Genomic DNA, 25,515 nt, shown 5'->3' with positions numbered 1-25,515 from the left:
ACTGCTTCTTCATTCTTGCATTCCAAGTCAACGCTTTCAGTGCGGTTCTATTCCATTCCTTAACACCAATAAGGCTGTTACTACTCAAGTGCCTCTCCCCCCCCCCCCCCCCCACCGGATGGTACATTACTACAATAATTGTGGGGGCTTCCTTATCCAACTCCAGTGGCAGGAGAGCCCTACACTGTGGTTCTTCCCCACCGAGGCCTTGTGGTGGCTGCAACAAGCTTCAGTGCCTTCCTCAGCACATACTCTTGCAGCCTGAAAAGTGCCAGTCAGCAACATTCCTCCAAGGGGATCACAATGTTCAAAAGTTCATAGTAAATTTATTATCAAAGTCGTTATATGTCACCATATACTATCTTGAGATTAATTTTCCTGCAGGCATTCATAGTAGAACAGAGAAATACCATAGAACCAATCAAAATATACACAAATAAAAACTGACAACCAATGTGCAAACGAAGACAAACTGTGCAAACAAAATACTAATAAATAATACTGAGACGTACTGGCAGACCAACAAGCGTCTTTCACTGAGTTGATGACCTGCCAGCAGCACTTGATGTTGGCCTCTCTGTGTGACACCGGTGGCAAATTGCTCTGCTCCATTAGTGTACTGAAGAAGGTTAATTATCATCATTGGACCTGAACCATGTCCAAGTGATTAGAGAGACTGAAAACATTGAACTAAGCCACAGCTACAAAGGAAATGGCCCCTTTGATGCTTTTGACTATTGGGGTTATGTAATCACTATATATATAAAAAAAATTCCATTAACAAAGCAAAATGAAAGGATGTAAAACAACTGAAACTTGTACACCAACATTCCAATCAACAGAAAGACATCACTCACCGAGCAACATCCATTGTTCGATCCATCTAATAATGAAAGGCTTTGGTGAATTTCTGATGACCGACTCAAAGATTGCTCCTGTTGCCCCTTCTATATTTTAATCCATACAGAATAATAAATACTGTAAGGCTTTGATGAAGGGATTGCTCAAATGTATACATAACTTGCAGTCTCCAGAGGGTGAATAAAATTCTGGAAAGCACATTACAGAAGGCTTTGGTGACAAGCCTAAAAGTGATTAGAAAGAATTCTCTCATGGCTAATTTCAGAAACTGCTTTTGAATTCCCACAGATGAATATGAAATCAAGTGTAATTTGAATCTTTAGCACATATCCAATCATCTTCATTAGGCCAGCAGCAGCACCACCCAGGGGACACTCATTTACAAGTATTGTGTTTCAACACTCCTTTCCTCATTAATTAATTCAATTCAGTTTAGCTTTTCTGCCACTTAGGAAATAGAATGTGTATTTTTTTAACCTAAGATTTTAGCGATCTTTAATATTGAACGAGATTTAATATTACAAAGAGATTTTAGAGGGATATGGATTGTGGGGATAGTTTAGATGGGCATCTGGGTTAGCATGGCTGAGTTGGGCTGAAGGCCCGTTTCCCCACTGTTTTACTTTAATGAGGGGTAATCTGTCAGGACACTGGAGCAGGGATCCAATCGCAGACCCAGTACTGTGCACACAGTGATATTAGTTGAGTAACAAATCCCGAGGTGCAAACAAAGTCTGCGTCAAAGTTCAGGCAGAGATCAAAACATCCAGAGAAATCCAAAAACCAGAATCAGGAAACAGGCAGAATCAATATTCAGACGGACAGAATTCAGATACAAATGCTGGGAAGGTTCAGGAAAATTCACTGGCACAACCTGACAACAAATGGGTGCAAACACAGGACTGAAAAACACCAAGCAATAAACAGAGGCAGGTGATGGGTGGAGCACAGTGAGACTCAGGTGGGAGCAATACAGGTAATAATGAGAAACAGATGAGGGACGGAGTACTCAGTAATCCAGGGCCGGAGTAGAGCAGGAGCGGGGACAGGAGCACATGCCAATACAAAACCACAGACTGCCAGCTAGGGGGGAAAACACACAAAAAGACAGAGTTCAACTGGAAGTACTGACAGTGTTCTCTCCCAAAGTCAAAGTAAATTTATTTTCAAAGTATGTACATGTCACAGTGTACTATGTTGAAATTCATTTTCTTGCAGCTATTTACAGGAAAGAAGTACAATGTAATTTATGAAAAAATACACAAATAAAGACTGACAAACAACCAATGTGCAAAAGACACACTTCGAATAAAAAAAGTATTGAGAACGTAAGTTCTAGAGTCTGTGAAAGTGAGTCTAAGGTTGTGCAATCAGTTCAGAGTTGAGGTGAATGAAGTTATCTACAGTGATTCAGGAGCCTGATTTTTGTAACAGACTGTTAAATGTATCTGCCTCTACCACTATTCCTGGCAGCGTGTTCCAAACAGACACCACTCGCTGTGTAAAAAACCTACCTCTGACCCCTTATACTTTCCTCTAAACTTCTTGAACTTATATCCCCTCGTTTAAGCCATTTCTACTCCGGGAAAAAGTCTCTATTTGTACCTTTTATCATCTTGTACATCTCTTCTAAGTCACCTCTTATCTTCCTTCGCTCCAAAGAGAAAAGGCCTAGCTCGCTAACCTGTCCTCATAAGACATGCTCTCTAATCCAGGCACAATTCGATTAAATTTCCTCTCTAAAGCTTCCATTTACATCTTACAAGCCTTGTAACTATATTTCCCCATTACTAAACTCTAACCCACCTACAACAGGACTGGTGCACCATTTGCCTTCCTTCCCACTTGCCATACCTGCCTGCTAACTGTTGGCGACCGATGCACATGAACAGTGATGGCCTTCTGTACCCCACTCATCTGACATTACAGATGTTGGAGAAAACACAGAAACTTAACGTGTTGTCCCACAGATATCTATACTGAGCCCTGATTTTAACTATGGAATGATGGAATTAGTTTTTACGTTGCTGTGGCTGGACCATAAGACGCAGGAGAAGAATTAGCCATTCAGCCCATCAAGTCCACTCTGCTATTTGATCATGGCTGATTTATTTTCCCTCTCAATCCCTTTCTCCAGCCTACTCCCTGTGACCTTTGACACTCTTACTAATGAGGAACCTCCTCATTCTTCTAAATTCCAACAAGTACAGGTCCAGTGCCGTGAAATGCTCCTCGTTCATTAACCCTTCCATTCCTGGATCATTCTTGTAAATCTCCTCTGGATCCTTTCCAATGCCAGCACACTCTTTCTCAGATATAGGGCTCAAAATTATTCACAATACACCAATGACTTATAAAGCCTCAGCAAGCCTCAGGATTACTGTCTTGCTTTTATATCCTAGTCCTCAACCATCAGTCAAAAGTAGGACAAAGTATAAATACACTGTTTCTCCTTTTTGTATATATATTTTTTATATCATGAATAACTTTTGAAATTATAAAGAAGTATAAAGCCTTCTGTAAGATATTCATAAGGGAATGCTGCCAGCTGGCACAGTTAAGGCTGCAGGAGTACATTCTGCGAGATGCACTGAAACTCAGTGTGGCCAGTGGAAAGGCTTTATGGGGAAGGACTACACACGGAGGGGCGGAGTTGGCTGGGGAAGAACTCCAACCATTACACTGTTACACCATGGCCTGGTATTGAAACAGCAATGCCCTGGAATGGAAAAAGCTACAGAGAGTGGGGATACAGCTCAGTCCATTACAGGTAAAGCCCTCCAGACCATTGAATACATTTACATGAAGGGCTGCACAAGCAAACAGCATTCAGGTCATGCCTTCTTCTCACTATTACCATCGAACAGGAGGTTCAGGAACAGTTATCACCCTACAACCGTCCAACTCCTGAACCAGCGTGGTTAACTTTACTCACCACTACTCTGACCTGATTCTCTGACCTACAGACTCACTCTCAATGTCTCTTTAGAACTTATGTTCTCAGCACTAATTTTTATTTGCACATTGGTTGCTTGTTAGTCTTTGTTTATGTATAATTTTTCATAAATTCTATTGTATTTCTTTTTTCCTGCAAATGCCTGCAAGAAAGCCCAAGGTAGCATCAGGTAACAAATACATACATATATGTACTTTAACAATAAATGCCATCAGTCATCAAGGCCCAAATATCTGGAACTCCCTGCTTAAAGTTCCCCACCTCTCATGATCTCACTCCATCTGTCTCTGACTAATCTTTCAGTCACCTGCCTTAATCTGTGGCTCAGAGCCCGATTCTCTTTGAAAACTGCTCCTGAACATTCTGTAAAGGTACGGAAAAAATTACAAAAGCAAAGATTTAAAGATTAAGTAGTAGCTTTATTTGTCAAAATGTAATGAACTGCATCGTTTGCATCAGAGACCAACACAGACAAAGACGTGGGGACAACCCGCAAGTGTTACCACTCTTCCGATGCCAATAGAGCACACCCACGACTTACTAACCTTAACCATGTCTTTGGAATATGGGAGGAAACTGGAGCACCCAGAGGAAACCCACACCATCACAGGGAGAAGGTACAACTCCTTACGGACAGTGGCGAGAACTGAACACTGATTTTCTGATCATTGACGCTGTAAAGCATTAGGCTAACAGCTACACCATCATACCGCAGATTCTGGAAACTGGAAATAAATCATAAAACATTAGAAGTAGTCAGCAATTCAGGCAACTTCTGTGAGGAGAGAAATATTTAAAGTTTTAGATCAACATCCTTTTGTCAAAACTCACATGTTGTTATCAGTGCAAGTTGTTGTCAATCTGCCCATCCAGTTTCCTTCTCTCAACCAGCAAGATCTTTCTTTCACTGGCCGAATGGTGAAGAGCCGCACGTTTGTTTTCCCCTTAATCCCGGGATTTCCTGCCTCCACATACCAATCATGGCTCCCTGGACCATGTCTAGGATCAGACTGGAAGCAATCGGACAGGCAATGGCCTGTAAGCAAGTATATAGGAAGCAAAAAGAAGGATGAAGAGATAGGGATGTGAAGAATTAATCAAAACAAAATCTTAGAGAATTGGTTGAAGGAGAGTTATTAAATGACAAAATTAGTGAGAAAAAGATGGATTAAGACAAGCAAAGAAGTTAGAAAACATGTGTGTATGCATGTATATATAATTGGAATTTATAGTATTTTGTTACGTATTGCACTGCACTACTGCTACAAAGCAACACATTTCAGGATACATGTCACTGTTAATAACCCTGATTCTGATCATGACACCATTTGAATCACTGCCTGGTATGGAGACTCCAATGCACAGAAGAAGCTGCAAAGGTCTGGAGACCCAACCAGCTCCACCATGGGCACAAACCTCCCCACCACTGAGGACATCTTCAAAAGGCAGCATCCATTTACATTTTTTATTGTAACTAGTAGTGATTTTTTTATGTCTTGCACCATACTGCTGCCACAAAACATCAAATTTCATAATATATGTCAATGACAATAAACCTGATTCTAAATGGTGGCCGACCTGGCAGGGGAGAAGACTCTCCTCTTTAGCAGAGGTCTCTGGACAAATGTAGGCACATTACTCGAAATGTAGAGCAGTCAGTCCACTGTTACTACTGTCGAATGGCTTGCAGTTCTGGTTGTGCGTTGAAATGGTAACTGTTCCCTTCTCCACTGATGCTGCTCACCACCACCACCCCCACCACCCCCCGAGCTTTCTTGGCAACCTTGTTTCCTGATCTTCCATTAGCTTCAACTCCAGTATGAAGAACAGTATAAAGAACTGGGAGACGCTTCTATCTGTATTCTCTCAATCCACAACCCCCCACCCCCCGGCTAAAAGGAGAAGCTGTAGTTGATTAGATTCCAAGTACTGATTCCACATCTTGCAATTCTGTTTGCCAATTCTACCTCATTCTATTAACCCATGCTTGACCTGCCTATTAGAATGTTAAAGCTAAATTACTCACAGTTTAAGATCTGACACACATACAGTTAAACCTTCTATCAACAGGTAAGACAGCCAAATGAAGATAACAGGCCAGACGATCTGTAAAGGAGCAAGCTGCTTTTGTTGGTTTTGACTCACACCTTCATCTGAGGGGGGACTTCTTCACTCAGAGAGGGTGGGAGTGCGGAATGAGCTGCCAGCGCAGGTGGTGGATTGCAACGTCTAAGAGAAGTCTGAATAGGTATATCGATGGGAAAGGTATGGAGGGCTGTGGTCCGGGTACAGGTAGATGGGAGGAGGCAGAGAAAGAGATAGGCATGGACTGGTTGGGCAAGGACCTGTTTCTGTGCTGTGCTGCTCCATGACCTGATTCTGGCATGGTTCCAGAGGACTGGGAGATTGCAAATCACTCCACTCTTTAAGAAGGAAGGAAGGCAAAAGAAAGGAAATTATAGGCCAGTTCGTCTAACTTCTGTGGTCGGGAAAGTGTTGGAGTCTATTATTAAGGATGAGATTTCGAGGTACTTGGAGACGAATGATAAAATAAGTCAAAGTCAGCATGGTTTCTGTGAAGGGAAATCTTGCCTGACAAATCTGTTAAGAGTTCTTCGAGGAAGTAACAAGCAGGGTGGACAAAAGAGAGGCAGTAGATGTCATTTACTTGGATTTTCAGAAGGCGTTGAATAAGGTGCCACACATGAGGCTGCTTAACAAGATAAGATCCTATGGTGTTATATGAAAAATACTGGCATAGATAGTGGAATGGCTGACAGGCAGGAGGCAGCGACGGGGAATAAAAGGGGCCTTTTCTGGGTTGGCTGTGGTGACTAGTGGTGTTCCTCAGGGGTCAGTATTGGGTCCACTGCTTTTTAAATTGTTTGTCAAAGATTTAGATAATGGAATTGATCGCCTTGTGGCAAAGTTTGTGGATGATATGAAAATAGGAGGAGGGTAGGTAGTACTGAGGAAGCAATGCAATTGCAGCAGGACTTAGACAAATTGGAAGAATGGGCAAAGAAGTGGCAGATGGAATACAGTGTTGGGAAATGTATGATAATGCATTTTGGTAAATGGAACAATAGTGCAGACTATTATCTAAATGGGGAAAAGGTTCAAACATCAAGAGGTGCAGAGGGACTTAGGAGTCCTCATGCAAGACTCCCAGAAAGTTAATTCACAGCTTGAGTCTGTGGTAAAGAAGGCAAATGTTGCCATTTATTTCAAGGAGAATAGAATGAAAAAAACAAGAAGATAATGCTGAGCCTTTATAAGACACTAGTCAGATTGCACTTGGAGTACTGTCAACAGTTTTGGGCCCCTTATCTCAGAAAGGATGCATTGTCATTGGAGGGAGTCCAAAGGAGGTTCACGAGGATAATTCCAGGAATGAAGGGGTTAACATATGAGGACTGTTTGGCAGCTTTGGGCCTGTACTCACTGGAATTTAGAAGACTGCGCGGGGATCTTATCGAAACCTACTGAATGTTGAAAGAACTAGATAGGGTGGATGTGGAGAGAATGTTTCCCATGGTGGGGTATCCAGAACTAGAGAGCACAACCTCAAAATTGAGGGGTGACCCTTCGGAACAGAGGTAAGGAGGAATTTTTTTTAGCTGGAGAGTAGTAAATCTGTGGTATGCCCTGCCACAGACCGCAGTGGAGGCCAAGTCCGTGCGTATATTTAAGGTAGAAGTTTCCTGATTGGTCAGGGCATCAAAGGATTATGGTGAGGACACAGATGTTTGGGGTTGAGTGGGATCCGGGATCAGCCATGATGAAATGCTGGAGCAGACTTGATGGGCTGAATGGCCTTATTCTGGTCCTATGTCTTGTGGTCTTATGGACTTTCAAAGAGTGAGGGAAAATCTCATTGAATATGGAAAGGCCTAGATAGAGTAAATGAAGAGAGGATACTTCCTATAATGGGAGAGTCCAAGACCAGGGGGCACAGCCCCCGAACAGAAGGATATCCCTTTAGAATAGAGGTGAGGAGGAGTTTCTTTAGCCAGAGGATGCTGAATCTGTGGAATTCATTGCCACAAATGAACTGGCTGTGGAGGCCAAGTCATTGGCTATATTTAAAGTGGAGGTTTACAGGTTCCTGATTAGTAGGGGCATCAAAGGTTATGTGGTGAAGGCAGGAGAATGGAGTTCAGGAGGATAAAAAATTAGCCATGACGGAATAGCACAGCAGACTCGAATGAGCTGAGTGGCCTAACTCTGTTCCTATGTCTTAATGTCTTATGAGTCTATGACTAAGTGACCAAGCGGCACTCAATCCAACAAACAGTGGAAATGATTGGCTTGGATGTTTTTCTTGTAGTTGCAAGACCCTGTTGGACATTAGTAATATGGAATACTGGAAGTCAATGTTCACTGGTTCATTGGTGAGACTGACTTGGGCGGGGGGGGGGCACTGGGTTGACTTGGTTGCTGCACGGAGAAGGCCCCTGTGCCTTGGAGTTGCCTGTTGCGGTCACTGGTGAAAGACACTGAAGCTGGCTGGGTGCTGCTGGATTCCGTACTGGCCCCTCCTTTTGGTGTTGCCCTCCAGTGTTCGCTCCCAGGTAGACAAGTGGCATTGCATTCTTCTGTCGCTGCACGTATGCAAAATGAGGAACTGCTGCGGCTTGCAGAAACATGGCTCCAGGACACTATCCGTGCATCATCAATCTGCAGGCCACGATACTCGGGGATTTGGGCTATTTTATTATTTTTATATATATTTCTTGTAACTATGTTTTTCTGCTATCACAATTAGGTGTGCTATATGTGCTGTGTGCTGTATGTGACTGTTGGTACTGTGTTTTGTATCCTGGCCCCAGAGAAATATTGTTTCATTTGGCTGTATTCCTGTGTTTGGTTGAATGACAACTGAACTTGAACTAAGTACACATATTTGTTATTGGCCTTGTAGAGAAAAGTTCCTGCAAAATAGCTAGCATGTGCTGATGTTAATGCAGTTTCTTTAAAAACAAGATGAGTTTGCACGTTTTAACAGCAATGATGAACACACCGAAAATTCTGGGGAACTCAGCAGTTCAGGCAGCACCTATGGAGACGAACAAAGAGCCCAAGAAGAATTCTCGGCCCAAAACATTGGCTTTTTATTCCTCTTCATAGACGAAGCCTGACCTGTTGAGTTCCCCCAGCATTTTGTGCATGTGCATGTGTGTATGTGTGTGTGCGCGTGTGTGCGCTTGCGCGTGTGTGTGTGTGTGCGTGCGTGTGTGTGTTGATCTGGATTTCCAGTACCTGCAGAATCTCTTTTGTTTATGATCTGTTGCTGGAATTGTGTGATTGGATTGATCACAGGGTATATCTTTGAAACTTGATTTGGGGTTGCATTGCCTACCTGAAACTTAAAGCGTGTCCTGATTTTTCACGGTTAACCTACTACTGGACACCTAGAAAGGAACAGAAATAGAGAATAGGCTTCATCGATAGGAATAGACAATGGCTACAATATAAGCACTACAGACTTCAATACAGAGACCTCAAAGCATTAAAATTACACTACTAAATAAATCTTAGCATGCATCTCCAAGTGCAAGATCGTGGTCTGCACAAACTAAGTAATTTTGTTACTATGAAAAAAGTAAACCAATCGCAAGGACAAAAATGCCGTTGTTTCTATGTCTAATGACAGCTACAGTATATCACAATCAATAGTTCTTTGGCTTAGCCTGAGAAAAATGATTGGTCGGTAATTGTTTTCGGGTTTTTGGTTTTACAGTGCAGTTTACACAATTAAAGTTTTAGCAAGAGTTGCATTACAATTATTGGTCATTTTAGTTTTGTTTATAGGAAGCAGGGTTATATCAGGAAAGGAAACAATGATGTGATCATTAGTTATTGCTAATTAGCCATTTTAATAACCTAGAATTCCTACGTTTATCACATTTTGGAAGGTTTACTTTTTTAACTGACAGTAACTGCGTCATTTGTAAATATTTAAAATAACTGTTGCATATGCAGCAAAATTATAGAGTTACTATTAGTGTTACCTTGTATTTGCAGGGTGTTTAACGTTTAGTCATCCTTTGAGTCCTGCCGTATATTCTCTTAATAATCAGCCATCATGTCTGATTGCCTCTTAAAGATAAATCAGCCCCTCTAAACTGCTTTCACGAACGGTGAAATTCAGATACATTAGCACTGGAAATTGCAAATAAAGTTTTTTTAAATGTGAAGGTCAAACAATTGGGCAGTGACATTGATGATTTTCCTAGTAAAGACAACTATTATCACTCCGGTAATGCATTAAATGCCCTCTTGTGAGTGAAGACAAGAATGGGTTTCCATGTAAAATGCACATTATGATGGGATATTTAATGCGTAGGAAAGTTCAACGCACCGAGGGCTAGGCATTTAGACAGAATGTAGCGGGAAGAGATCTTACCTCATTAATCTCCGTTACATTGTCATGAGAGACATGCTAATACAAACAAGTCAATTAAGAGTTTTGCGTTTAGTAAGATAGTTTAAAATCCATTTATTGCTCTAACAGTTTCTGCATTAAAGTTTTCTAAAGATCAATCAAGTAAGCAGATTATCGTGTTAACTTCTTTTTAAAGTTATTTACATCCCAATGGGTGTTAAAACCGCTTTTATATCTTACACAATATAAAAACCAACTCTAAGAGTTAGGTTTGGTTTATAATTGTAGCAAACAGTTTAGGCATTCCTGCAGAACAAAAGAGGCAGACATTTAAGAACTAGAATGAAATAATTCCAAATTTTAGTTCTTTACAAAAGAGTTCAGCTTTATTGGCAAAATGTATTTGACAAATTAAAGTCACCTATTTAGATAAGCTTACACATGGAACTTTATGCACTTTTATTACCACATACAGGTAGAAACACTAAACAGATCACCTTAATAAAGTTAGCTCCATACATAGCTGATTGAGTTAAACTCCAATAAACATCATTTTTTTAAAATTAAATTTTACAAATTAAATATTGAACATCTTAAACTGACAAATATTAGAAGAAGACAGTTTAAAACAACTTATCTACAGCTTGTTTATCACCTATTTCAAAGAAAAAATCTTGTTACAGTCTTCTATTACCCCTAGACAAGCATTTATCTTTAACTGGTGAGCTTAGAAACTTAAAACTTGTCACCAGTTCATGCTAGTTGAACATTACTTCTACACATAGAACAATGAAAAATCATTTGAAAGGAACAGCATCCTTGTCGAATGATGTGGGGACTGACTTGTTCATTCTATAAGTTACTGTCATAAAATAATGACAACTTCCATTAAAGTTTTTTGGGAATAGGAGTGTATAAGGGTACCCGAGACAAGCTATCTCTAGGCAAGAAAATAAATGAATATTACTTGTCTTGCAGTTGTAATCACTGAGCTGAGGTCATAGGACAAGGGCAGCCTTCAATATCTACCATAGGGATGTTCTCTGTATGTCCCCCTTGACCGTGGGATCGGTGCTTTCAGACTCGGTCGGGAAGCCACCCATTCTTCTTTACCTTGCAAACAGAAAGGCAAATGCAAGTCCGAGTTGAAGGAACGAACATACAATGGAAGAGCATCATTTCCTAAACAAAATCTCTTTAAGAGCTAGTGGGTCAGATCTACATCTTCTGGGAAGAAGGGGAGCAAGTATTTCATCATCGTGGAGAATTGGACCTTCCGATTAATAAAGCCAATACAACAGACTGTTTAATGTTGAGTGCTACAAAAAGTGTGGTGTTCTAGCTCAGCGGTTAGTACAACACTATTACAGCCTCAGCTGTAAGATTGGGGCTAAATTCCTGCTGCTGTCTGAAAGGAGTTTGTTTGTTCTCCTTGTGACTGTGCGCGTTTCCTCCCACATTGCAAGGATGTAGGTTAGGGTTAGTGAGTTGTGGGTAAGCATCGCCCAGCAAAATCCTCACTGATTTGATTTGATGCAAGTGACGCATTTCACTGTCCGTTTCGAGGTACACGTGACAAATAAAGAAAATCTTTAAAAACACACCCAATGTATCTGGAGCATCTGTAACTTCTGTATTGGTTTAAAAAAAATGCTGCACATCCACTGAACTGGCCACAAAACTACTGTAAATAGCTGTCAATCGCATTTCTATTCTGGGTCTCTAAAAATTGTGCTGGATACTTTGCACGCACACCAAAAGCTTTACAGCATAACTTTCTTTGTTAGCACTTACTGAGGAAGTCTCTGCTGTATCCCAAAGGAACAACTGTTCTGCAAAGCCTCAGCTATTTTAGATCTGCTGCTTACCACAACTCCCTCAAAACATTTTTAGCTACATTGATAATCTGGTTAGAACTCAAACAATATTAAGGGATGCACAGAGTCACAGAGCACAGCAGCTCAGTAACAGGTCCTTCAGCTCAGCTGGTGGCTTTATGCCGAGTCCTGTCTACCTCCACCTTGACCATAACCCTCCATACCTCTTCCATCAGCTTTTCTTAAATGACACAATGGAATCCACATCTGTTGGCAGCTCATCCCACACTTGCACCACCCTCTGAGTGAAGAAGATCCCCCTCCAATTCCTCTTAAATATTTCACCTCTCACCCTAAATGCATGACCCCCTAGCTCTAGTTTCAGATAAACTGAGGGGAAAAAGCCTGGATGCATTCACCGTATAATTGAGTACACCTCATTGAGATCTCCCCCCACTCTCCTATGCTCCAGGGAATAAAGTACTAACCTGTAGGAGCAAACAGAAAGGGATCGTTAATGTACATAAAAGCTTTGAAATATCACTGAAAATGTGCTCCAGACTATTAAGGTGGACTGTAGGAGCAAACTAAAAGGCCACATGGAGTTGGCATTCAAAATAAGTGGTCAACTTATTAAAAACTAGCACGCACCAGTCGAAGCCGATCTACCTGAGCATGAATTCGATACAGCTTTGACATTCTCAGTTGATGATATTACCAGTAAAACTACATTTTGATAACAGAACGGTGGCTACAGGAAGACTTAATTAATTACAGACTAGGCCCTGATAATAGAATAAAATGAAATCCATTTTTCTGTTAGAACAATGGGTCCATGCTATTAACATAATCAGTGAAATTCCTGAAATTTGGGTGTCGTTGCTGCTGCATTCCATGTCTCTACCTTTGTCTGTGGTTCTCTGTTACTGCAGTAACACAATCCACGTCCCTATTTACTAATTATTGGCCCTCACTAATCTTTCCAAATTGAACATTTTCCTATAACTCAGGTCTTTCAGTCCTGGCAGCCTCCATTTACATTTTCTCGGCACTCTTTTAAGCTTTTTGATACCTTTCCTGTAGGTTGCTGACCAGAACGGCACACGTTACTCTAATGTACTTTAATCTGAAAACTACTTGAAAGCAAATATTTTCCAAAATGTTGTTTGATCAACCTGATTCATGAAATCAAAAGATTTGCCATTAGAACACAGCACCTAGAACACTCCAGCACAGTACCGGCCCATCGGCCCACAATGTTACGCCAACCTTATAACCTACTTATTGTATAACCCTACAACCAATAAGCAAAGCAGTTTGTAGAAAGAAATTTAAACACAAGAGATTCTGCAGTTGCTGGAAATCCTGAGCAACATACAAAATGTTGGAGACAATGGCGAATGATACTTCTCTGGATTGACACTTTGTACATGGGTCACCAACTATTCCAGGAGCTTAAACCTTACTCCACAATCCTGGTGATTTTGTGGAACTGACAGAACTCAGAAAGGAACAACATACTTTAGGAGGATGGGCAGTGAGGTGGAGCACAGCTTGCGGGGGTAGGGTGGACAGGGGAAGCTAAAGCGAACAGGAAGACAAGGGAGAAGAGGTGAGGGAAGGAAAAGCAGGAAAGGAGGGAAAGGAGATGTTGGCGCAGTAGCACTGCGGTTAATGCAACGCGTTACAGCACTGGCTGTAAGATTACAGCCGCTGTCTATACGTCCTCCCCGTGACTGTGAGGGTTTCCTCCACTTGCTCCAGTTTCCTCCCACATTCCAAAGATACACGGGTTAGGATATGAAGTTTTGGGCATGCTACATTGGCGCTGGAAACACGGCAAAACTTGCGGGTTGCCCCCAGCACAATCTTCGCGGATTTGATGCAAACAACACATTTCACTGCACGTTTTGATGTACTTGTGATAAATAAAACTAATCTTATGGAATGGGAGAGAAAGGGGGGAATGGATTGGGGGAGGGGAGAACAGGAGAGGGGTAGGAGAGGAAGTAGAATGGGAGATGGGGCAGAGAGGAGGTTGAGAACAGGAGAGGAGGCAGAGAAAAGAGGGGATAGAAAAAAGGGGAAGAAGAGGAAATGGAGACAGGACAATAGGAAGCATAAACAAAAGGAATGGGGTAAGTTGACATTTCAATCCTGATGAAGGATGTTGGCCCAATACATCCATAGATGCTGCCTGACGTGCTGAGTTCTTTCAGTATTTTGCGTGTTGCTGTGAATGGGAGAGGAGCTTAGAATGAACAGGAAAAATCCATGTCTCTGACCGTTTCAGCCTTTGTCTGTGCTCACAATCCATCTCCCTTTTCCCTCTATTTCTCCACCTCCTTCTCCCCCTTTCCCTATGCCCCCATCCCTCCCTCCTCTCTGGCTCTCACAATTACAAGATGCAGTAAAACTTGAATTTCCTGGTTTTACTTAAAGGCCATTTGAACAAAATGCAAATTGACCAAGAGTCTAGAATTAGTTCACAGCATTGATATTTTGATTTTGAATAAAACGAGCATTTGTTAATCATCTGTGTTTCATGTGGGAGCTGCTGAGAACAAACTGTATGGTCACCTTAAACTTGGTCTCACACTGTTAATGAGATATTCACATATGGAATTGTGAAGTGTGTTTGGGAATGGATCTAGAAATTAGTTCTAGGTTTAAAAGGTGCCTGCGCGTAAGACCATAAGACAATGAAGCATAATCAGGCCATTCGGCCCACTGAGTCTGCACTGCATTCCATCATGTCTGATTTATTATCCCCCTCATCCCCATTCTGCTGCCTTCTCCCTGTAATCTTTGATACCTCTAATAATCAAGAATCTATCAAATTTTGCTTTAAATATATCCAATGGCTTGGCCTCCACAGCTGTCTGTGGCAATGAATTCCAGAGATTCACCATCCTCTGGCTGAAGAAATTTCTCCTCATCTCTGTTCTAAAGGGTCATTCTTCCACTCTGAGGCTGTGCTCTCTGGTCCTAGAGCCCCCCTCTATAACCATAACCCTTTCAATATTCAATAGGTTTCAATGTCCAGTAACCCATATAATTGCGGATACAAGGGGGTCTTTTAAGAGCCTCTTAGATAGGTACATGAAGCTTAGAAAAATAGAGGGTTATGTGTGTAACGCCCTGGGAAAGGTTTCACTGTTAATTTAATGGTTGTTCTGTAGCAGCAGTGTTTGGGTTATGACTAGAGATAACGGGGGCTTTGGAACATTCTGACGTCCAATGAAGGGAGTGTTTTTTTTCTGGTTGTGTGCCTGAGAGCGAGTTGTTCAATTTCTGCCTACATCTTTTGGCTAGAGAGGCAGCTAAATTGTTTGTGGTGCAGAGGGGCCATTCAGGCTGCTGAGGTGGATCAGTTAAGAATGGACCAGATAGCAAGGGGCGCCCAGTCCCAGGACCTGATCGCTTGGGGTCTCCAAATGTCTCGTAAGATGCGCTCCCCCCCCCCATTGTTTGTTGAGCTGATCGGAGAAATACGAGAGGAGAATGCGTCGGAGGCATGGGAGGCCTCCATCAGCAGATTACAGTCCTCGGTAGTGGTTCCCTGCGGTGAAGTGACCACGGATAGCCTGCCCCAGGGAGTGGTAGAGGGGATTGTGACAGAGTTGAGAACTGGGATGTCCCAGTTGTAATCAACAGCACAGATTGGAGTTGAGTAACTGGATCCTATACCGGGTCACGTCACCTCCGGACCGACCTCGGCACTCCCAGCTGGTTCTGCCTGAGAAGTATCGGAGGATGGTGTTGAAGTCACTTTATGATGATTCTGGATATTTGGGGGTTGAAAACACCTATGGATTACTCAAAGATCGGTTTTACTGGCCTCGAGTGAAGCTCGAGGAATATAGCAAGTCATGCATTCGATGCATACGGAGGAAGACGCTGCTTATGAGGGCAGCTGCCTTGTCTCACTTGCAGAGTGCGGGGCCCCTGGACCTGGTGTGTATGGATTTCCTGTCAATACAGCCAGATGCCAGCAACATGGCAAATGTCCTAGTCATCACAGATCACCATACCAGATACGCGCAGGCTTTCCCTACCAAGGACCAAAAGGGGGTCCATGGTGGCCAAAGTGTAATGGGAGAAGTACTTAATTTATTATGGCCTCCCCAGGGGAATAAATAGTGATTAGGGACGGGATTTCAAGAGTAGGCTCATCCATGAGTTACTGAGCATGCTCAGAGTCGAGAAGTCAAGGACTACTCCCTATCACACACAGAGTGATCCCCAGCTCAAGAGGTTTAATCGGACCTTGCTAGACATGCTCGAAACCTTGGAGATCAGCAAGAAGAGCAGGTGGAGTCAACATATTGGACATCTGGTCCATTGCTACAACTGTACACGAAATGAAGCTACCAGGTACTTGCCATATTACCTGATGTTTGGGCACGAGGCGAGGTTGCCCAACGACCTTTGTTTTGGTACTGACGAGGACGACCTACTACCAAACACTCATCTGAAGTATGAGTCTGATGTGAGAAGGGAGCTGAAAAAGGCTTATGAATTAGCTGAGGTCGCAGCTGCCAAGCAGAATCAAGGAAATAAGAGGAGGTATGATCGAAAGGTGAGGTTCTCCCAACTCCTGCCAGGAGACTGAGTGCTCATAAGGAATTTGGGGCTACCTGGGAAACACAAGTTAGCTGACCACTGGGCGGCTACGCCCTATCTGGTGGAGAGTCAGATGCCAAATGTATGAGTTTTCCGGGTGAAACCAGAGGATGGGAATGGGCCTGTCAAGATTCTCCATCAGAACCACCTTCTGCCTCTGGGACAAGAGGTGCAGGTGGATCCAGAGCCCGACCTGGAGCCTACACCTAGTGAGAGGACTCTGCGGTGATGCTGGGCGACTGAAGGACCAAAAGCAGGTGAGATTAGACTGGCCCCTGCCTCTGAGTGGGGTACTGATTCAGAGGATGAGGAAATGGGGGTCTGGTATATGCTGCCTTTTGGTAACTCCCCACTGATTGAAGAAGAGATTCCCAACCCTTCTCCTGTTGAGTCAGATGAAATCAGGGGGGCTATCTGTGGACAGCTGGGGGTTCAGCGGGACCCTGCAAGGGGTGAAGTGGGACTCGGCCAAGGGACAGAGGGATCTGAGTTGCAGGAGGGAACGAGTGATAAACCGGGAAAGGCCTCACCAAGTATCCCCAGTAGTGTTGGAACATGAAGAAGTAGTTGAGGGGTTATGGAGGTCTCAAAGAATCAGAAGACCACTGGATAAGCTGGCCTTTATAGCACCAGGGGAACAGAGGGTGGCTCCTACCGCTTTGGGGAGCTATGTCACTGCCTTTTACACCTGGGTTGAACTTTGTGGTTTGCAGGAAGGGTTGGCAAATTATTTCAAAGTCATGAGGACATGATTAAATCTGGTGGGGGGGGGGGGGGAGAGTGTAACCCCCTGGGAAAAGAGTCCCTGTTAATGTAACGGTTGTTCTGTAGCAGTGGTGTTTGGGTTATGACTGGAGATAATGGGGGCTTTGGAACATGCGCACTCCAATGAGGGGAGTGTTTTTCTTTCTTGTGTGCCCGAGAGCGAGGGATTTGTGGGTTTTTTGTTCGGCGGAAGATGGAGAGAGAAGATGCTGGAATGGAGAGGTCGTAGGCTCCAGGACGGAGTGGACTTGGAGTGGGGCCGGGAGTCGACGACACTCGGAGGAAATCAATGGAGAACTAACAGTAATTGACAAAAATCACAGAAGAAAACATTAGTGTATGCAACCAAAAGCTTGTGAAGATGTGAAGGAAAAGCAAGAGAAGCTGATCCAGCCCCTCAGAAAGCCTGCACCCATTTCCAACTCTACTCGCTGTACCCCTTCATACCTTTGCTTGTTCAGGATCTATCCTTAGCTGCATTTAAAGACTCTGCTCCCAGTGAGGCAGAGAGTTCCAACACTCCAAGAGAGAAAAAAAAGAATGTTTCTTCATCTCTGCCTTGAGTACACAGCAGCTTATTTTTAAACGGTGACTTTGAGTTCTAGATTCTCCAACAAGAGGATATACTCCCTCCACGGCAAAACATACACAATGCAGGAGGAACTCAGTGGGTCAGGCAGCATCTATGGAGGGGAATAAACAGTCGAAGTTCAGGCCAAGGCCCTTCATCAGGACGTGATCTGCACATCTTGGTCATGGAGACTTTTTAAAGAAGAGCCTTAAAGGAGGAGGAAAAGATAGAGAGGTGGAGGTGGAGGTGGTCTGGGATGGGAACTTCAGAGCTTGGTGCCTTGGCTGATGAAGGCATAGAGCATCAATGTGTAGGATCAGTGATGGCTGTGCTACCCTGATTCCCAAACCACAGCAGTATGGCACTTTTTCAAGGTTTTATAACAAAGTCAAAGTCAAAGTAAATTTATTATCACAGTACATATACACTTAGTGGCCACTTTATTAAGTACACCTGTACACTTGCTTGTTAATACAAATATCTAATCAGCCAATCACGTGGTAGAATCACAATGCAAAAAAAGCATGGAGACATGGTCAAGAGGTTCAGTTATTGATCAGACCAAACATCACAGTGGGGAAGAAATGTGATCCAAGTGACTTTGACCGTGGAATGGTTGTTGGTGCCAGGTAGGGCGGTTCGAGTAACTGCTGATCTGCTGGGATTTTCATGCAGTATTCTCTAGGATTTACAAAGGATGATATGGAAAGCAAAATAAAAACCTTGTTAATGAGAGAGGTCAGAGAAGAATGTCCAGACTGGTTCAAGCTGACAAGAAGGAGACAGTAACTCAAATAACCATGTGTTACAACAGTGGTGTGCAGAACAGCATCTCTGAATGCACCACACATTTGACCTTGAAGTGAATGGGTTTGGAACATAAGATGCTGCCTGTGTACAACACTCCTTCGGTCGACATCTTCTGGACAGATCATGAAACCATATATTTTACTTTTATCTATTTTACGTTTTTTTTTGTCTTGGATGTGAGTCCGGAACTGTTGGGAGCCTGTGATTTGCTGTTTGGAGATCGTTTGGGTGTACCCGCGCTCTGCAGTCTCTGAGAGGATTTGGGGAGACAGAGGCAGTGGCAGCATGCGTGAACCTCATGGTGGGCAGGCTGCAGGACGGGGTGTGAGCCGACGTTCGACTCCATTTCACTGACTAAAGTTTCCATTGTTCGCCAATTAAAGCAACAAAGGAGATTGAAACATCGAGGCGAATGTGGAAGTTGCAGGCTGCCTACCTTTTGATCGCAGGGGATTGCTCTGCTACTAGAGAGGGGAGAGCTTGCCACTGTGCTCGGAGAATATTATCTGGGTCTTTTGTGTTTTGGATATGGGTTTGAACTATAGACTGTTTTTCAGTTTTATAGTTTTTTATAGTCTGTGTCTTTTGTCTGATCTTTCTTGTTTTTTGTACGGGGGAGGGGGATTTGGGGGTCGATGTGCCTGTTCGTTGTTCTGTGTGGGGAGGAAGGATTTGGGGTTTGATGATTGTGCTGCTTTTCTTTTCTTTCTTGGTTTTGTGGCTATCTGGAGAAGAAGAGATTCAGAGTTGTATACCTTCATAATAATAAATGAACCTTTGAACCTTTAACAGCAGCAGTAGACCATGAGCGTACACTCAGGAGGTACCTGATAAAGTGGGCAATGAGTGATGTCACCATATACTACTCTGAGATTTCTTTTCTTGCAGGCATTTACCAGAAAATAAAACAATAGAATTTATGAAAAATTATACATAAAAACTGAAGACTAACAATCCACATGGACATGAAGACATATTGTACAATTTTTAAAAAATAGCATTGAGGAAATGAGTTGCAGAGTCCTTGAAAGTGAGCCTGTAGGTTGTGGGATCAGTTCAGAGTTTAGGTGAGTGAAGTTATCCACACTGGTTCAGGAGCCTGATGGTTGCAGGGTAATAACTCTTCCTGAACCTGGTGATGTGGGACCTGCTGAAGGTGTGGTATAACTATAGAAGGTTAGAGCGAACGAGAGGCCAGAGGGTATGGAGAGATCTGTGAGAACTATAACCACACGTCTCAGACTGTTATATCAATTGTATTTACTTCTGTTGGCCTCATTGCTCAGTAACAGTAAAAAGGGTGAAGCTCATTTTTTGCTGGTGGATTAATAGCACTGGCCTACTTTTCCTGACCTGTGATCAAACTTTGTCAGAAAAATCCAGCTAGACTTCCACTATTTAAAGTGCTACAATCTATTGCATTACTGCAAATGAAGTTTATGGTACCAACAATGGCTCAGTGGTAGCACCATCGAAGAAGTCTGGGCCCAGCTGTTTTCAGAGACACCAGTCATGAATCCAGGCTGAAACACCTACTGGCACCTTGAGGGGGCAGTACCCTGGGAGACGGAGGGTGGGAGGAACGGTGGAGCTGCCTTCTTTTCAACGAGACATTACTCTGAGGCTAAGTCTGCTCCCTCAGATGAATGTAAAAGTTTACGTTATACTTTGGCAGAGTACAAGGTTAATGGCAGGGTTCTTGGCAGTATGAAGGTACATGGGGATCTTGAGGTCCATGCCCATAGATCTCTGAAAGATCCTGCGCAAGTTCATTAAGTGGTTAAGAAGGCACATGGAGCATTGTCCTTTGTTAGTTGGGGGATTGAGTTCAAAAGCCGTAGGGTAATGTTGCAGCTCTATAAAACCCAGGTTAGAACATACCTGGAATATTGTGGTAACACACACAAGATGCTGGAGGAACTCAGCAGGCCAGGCAGCATCTATGGAAAAGGTCACAGTCAATGCTTCGGGCCAAGGCCCTTCACCAGGACTCAGACTGTGAACATTGTGTTCATTTCTGGTTGTTTTGTTATAGGAAGGACGTAGAAACTTCACAGAGGGCACAGAGGCAATTTATCAGGATTCTGCCTGCATCAGACAGCATGTCTTTTGACGACAGTCTGAGAAGGCTAGGCTTTTCCCTTTGCAATGAAGGAGGATGAGATGTGACTTGATAGAGATGTACAAAATGATAAGAGGCATTGATTGAGTGGACAGCCAGAGACTTTTTCCTAGGATGGAAATGGCTAATGAGGGAGCACATTGTGAAAGTGATTGGAGGAAAGTATAGGAGTCAGAGGTAGATTTTTTTTGCCAGAAATTGTGGTGTGTGTGTAGAACGTTATTTTTAAACAGTTCTAGATTTTCCAACGAGAGGATATACTCTCCACATCTTGATCACGGGGATCGTTTTAAGGAGGTAAAGACAGAATTGTGGATTAATTAGAGACATTTAAGAGACTCAGATAGGCACGTGGATGAAAAAAAAATAGAGGGCTATGCGGGAGGCAAGATTTAGACTGCTTTTAAGAGTTTTATTTCTTTACTTATTTGGTGATACAGCTCTGAGTAGGCCATTCCAGCCCTTTGAGCCATGCTGTCCCAGCAACCCCCGACAAACCCAATTAACCCTAACCTAATCATAGGAGAATTTATAATGATCTGAACAAATTCTGAGCTCTGGTATGTTCTGAGCTGTAATAGCATGGCGCCCACTGCTACGCCACTGTGGTGCCCCGAAGTAGGTTAAAAGGTCAGCACAACATTGTGGGCTGAAGGGTCTGTACTGTGCTGCACTGTTCTATGTTCTATCTTTGTCAAAATTCAACCCTCACAAACCTATCTCACAGCCACTTGGAAGAGTTTCAGGAAATCAGTTGCATTGATCGCATTTTCAAAGGCACTCAATTGGCTATAGGAAGCTTTGGGATCTCCCGAGATGCAGGAAGGAGCTCAGAAATCTAAGTCATTCACTGCATGCCTTCTATAAAGAGTGTGCTGTGCGTGCATTTAAGCTGGGAGATGAGAAGGTGCTCAGAACCTGTGTGTGGAACAAAGGTACCTGGGCGTACAAGTGCACAGTTCCACTGAAAGTAGCCACACAACCAATTAGGGTGACTAAGAAGGCATTTAGCACACTGGACTTTCTTCAGTCTAGTTTTTGGGTTTAGGAGGAGGGACACGTTGCAGTTATACAGCATAAGTTATTGGTGAGACTGCATTGTGTACAGTTTTGATCACCCTATATAGGAAATGCATTGTTAAGCTGCAAAGGGTTCAGAAGAGATTTACGAGGGTGCTACCTGGACTAGAGAGCCTGAGTTATCGGGAGAGATTGGCTATGCAGGATCTATATTCTCAGATATACAGGAGAATGAGAGGCGATCTCATAGAAGTTTATAAATTCATGAAGGGTATGGCTAGGCGGATGGTCGTAGTCCTTTCCCCAGGGTTGACTAGTCCAAAACTAGAGGGTATAGTTACAAGGAACTCCACCTTCACTTTGTCCGTTGTAAAAGGCAGGATCTCCCACTGGCCACCCATTTCCATTTGAGTTCCTATTCGCACACTGACATGTCTATCCACAGTCTCCTTTACTGCCACTATGTGGCAGGTTGGAGGAGCAACACCTCATATTCCATCTGGGTAGTCTCAAACTGATGGCATGAACATCAATTTCTCTAACTTCCGGTAACTACTCCCCTTTGCTCCCCCCCCATTAATTTTTCCTCCTTTCTGGTGGCCGTCTCACCCCTTCTCTTCTCCTCCATCATGACCTGCTCACCACCTCCCCCTGATTCCCCACTCTCCCTGTTGTCTCCTATCAGATTCCTTCTTTCCTTCCTTCACTTTAGCTCTTCCAACCATCACCCACCAGCTTCTTACTTCATCTCCCCTCCCCACCCACACCTCTTCCACCTCACCCTCTTCCACCTATCACCTTCCAACTTCTTTCTTCAACCTCCCTCCCCACCCACACCTGGTTCCACCTGTCACCTCCCAGCTTCTTACTTCATCCCCCCTTCTCATCCTCACCCCTTCCACCTCACCCTCTTCCACCTATCACCTCCCAGCTTCTTACTTCAACGTCCCTCCCTACCCACACCCGGTTCCACCTGTCACCTCCCAGCTTCTTACTTCATCTCCCCTCCCCACCCACACTCCTTCCACCTCACCCGGTTCCACCTGTCACCCACCAGCTTGTACTCTTCCCATCCACTTTCTTATTCTGGCTTCTGCCCCCTTCCTTTCCAATCATGAGTCGCGGCCAGAAACGTCAACTGTTCATTCCCCTCCAAAGATGCTGCCAGACCTAGCGAGCTCCTCCAGCACTTTATGCGGGTTGGGCAACATTTTGCAGTCGAGATCCTGCACAAGGACTGTGTGTGTAAAGGGGAGAGGGAGGGGTGAAACGGACTGGAAGGTGCTGGGTGGAACCACTATGGGAGAACCATGATGGGGGAGGTGGAGAGGTGGAGTCAGGAAACTGTGACCCATGGGTGATAGTTAAGGAAAGAAGAGAAAAAGGGGGCACATTGAACCACGACGGAACTTCGTCGATGGGCTGAGGAACACAAATGGGTGGGTCAGGTGATAGGGTGTTTTTGCTGTTGCTGTCTGGTTGTTCTGCTAAATATGGCAGGCATGCAATGTTGGTGCCGAACGTGGCGACACTTGTGGGCTGCCCCCAGCACACCCTTGGCTGTGTTGGTTGTTAACACAAATGTCCCATTTCACTGATCGGTTCAACGTACAAGTAATAAATAAATCTGAATCAAATCTAACTGTAGAGGTGGAAGGAAAAGAGTCAGGAAGATGCTAAGTGGAGACACAGGAGGCTGGTAGGTAAGGAAGGTATAAAGTAAGTAAACATTACAATGTTTATTTTTCTACTTGTGTCATAAATGCAGCTTATTATTTGTTAATTTATTTGTGGCAATATTACTCTATGTGCTGTACTGTTTACTTCTTAACCTGTGTCGTAAATGCACCTTATTATTTCAAGATTCAAGATAGTTTAATGTCACTTCCTGTACACAAATGTAAGGGGAATGAAATAATTGTTATTCCAGATCCAATTCAGCACAGCACAAACCACAGGAGATAAAGAACACAATAATAATAATTATAAAAACACATGTGATAAATACAAATACATTATGTAGCTTATATATATAGGTTGATTGTATGTCCATAAAGTGACGTGAGGCTGTACATAAGGTGACTGACAGGAAATAATAAAGTAGTGGTGGTCTGGGTGTAGACCAATTGGACTTGGCAGTATAACAGTTCAGAATGAACCAGATGGGCTGAAGGGCCTGCTTCTGAGCTGTAAGGAAACGCTTTTGATGAAGACTGAAATAAAAAGAATAGAAGAAAGTGCCTCTGGGCTTATTCAGCCCACTTACTGCAGATTTTCATGGGAAGTGTGACACTGAGTGGATTTGCGTCAGTGTAAGTATAATTGCAAGTGGGATAATGGCAGGTTTTCAAGCTGATCTATTATTTCAGTAGTAAAGCAGCATGAGTTCTCTATGTCGTTGGGGCATTATACTCAGCCAACTTACATTTTCATAGCACCTCTACATGGCATGTTTTCTAAAATGGTCATAGAAACATCCAAAAGAAGTTGGCATTGTCGCAGAGCTGATTCTGCATTTTCTAGAAGTTTCTCAATTTCTCTGCAGCAGGTGCCACACCATTAGAATCTGGCTATTCACAGGTTACGTCTTATCATTGGAATGTGGTTTGTCTCTCGTCTGTGTATGAGATGATCACAATTTCTTTGTCTTCGTTCTTTGTTCTTGTAACAGTAAAATGGACCTAACCATTAAGTTTTATGCCTCATTCTTGACTTCCAAAGACTCTCTTGGTTTGTATCACCAGACCCAACATAGGGTATAGATAGGGTGAGAACACAGTCATTTTCCCATGGAAAGGGACGTAAAGACTAGAGGGCATAAGTTTAAGTTGAGAGGAGAAAGGTTTAGAAGGGATCTGAAGGGCAGTTTCTTCACATGTTGAGTGGTGTTTATATGGAACGAGCTGCCATAGGAAGTATTTGAGGCAGGTGCAATAGGAACATTTTAGGGATATTTGGACTTAAGGAAATGGATAGGTAATATTTAGAGAGAAATGGAAATGGGACGGGTGGTTACTTGGGCTGGCATGGACCAGTTGAGCTGAAGAGCCTGTTTTATTGCTGTTGTCATCTACGTGTCTCTGACACTGAGGGACTGAGCCCAGTGTAACTGCCTCACAAGCACCTCACAGCTACATTGTTTGGGGAAGCATAAGTGATGATGACCAATTGTAAGTGTACTGAACTGATGGTATAATGAATATTGAAAAAGACTTGCGCTGGTTATATTTGCTGCATAAATTATTAAAAAATACATTTCTGAAATTAAAAGTAAACAACCTTGTTTAAGAAACATCTTCATTAAGGAAAGATAGAGGTTCAGCCAAAGAATTCCAAGCTTGAACTTCAAGCTGGTCTGGTTGATGGTATAGGTGTCAAAAGTGGGCTGATAAAACCTGAGGTTGGACATGGAACAAATTTAACCAGGATTAAAGAGATTAGAAATTAAAGATTAGCTTTATTTATCACATGTATATTGAAACATACAGGGAAATGCATCATTTGCTTCAAATCAAATCAGCAAGACTGAGCTGAACAGCCTGCAAGTGTCGCTAACATAGCATGCCCACAACTCACCAA

General features: G+C 43.1%; 1 protein-coding gene across 3 annotated transcripts in view; it reads right to left on the bottom strand.

Annotated features, from left to right (window-relative positions):
* Window positions 1–25,515, bottom strand: part of khdrbs2 (KH domain containing, RNA binding, signal transduction associated 2) — a 545,499-nt gene that overhangs the window by 35,052 nt on the left and 484,932 nt on the right. The window contains exons 9-12 of one of the 3 annotated variants that reach the window (XR_011889050.1): window positions 11,235–11,318; window positions 9,180–9,231; window positions 4,649–4,853; window positions 4,363–4,542 (exon numbers count right to left, since the gene is read on the bottom strand). Coding sequence is in view for 2 of the 3 variants with exons in the window: in XM_072278088.1 (XP_072134189.1) it covers window positions 9,221–9,231; window positions 11,235–11,318 (95 nt within the window). In the remaining variant the exon portion in view is untranslated. Of the gene's footprint in view, window positions 1–4,362; window positions 4,543–4,648; window positions 4,854–9,179; window positions 9,232–10,765; window positions 11,319–25,515 lie in introns of those variants that run through there. The other 2 variants (XM_072278088.1, XM_072278072.1) reach the window with 2 other exon arrangements.

The sequence above is a fragment of the Mobula birostris genome, chromosome 2 (assembly GCF_030028105.1).
Source record: "Mobula birostris isolate sMobBir1 chromosome 2, sMobBir1.hap1, whole genome shotgun sequence".
NCBI lineage: Eukaryota > Metazoa > Chordata > Chondrichthyes > Myliobatiformes > Myliobatidae > Mobula > Mobula birostris.
Note: the sequence above shows the minus strand (reverse complement) of the source record. Positions and strands in the feature narration are given on the sequence as shown.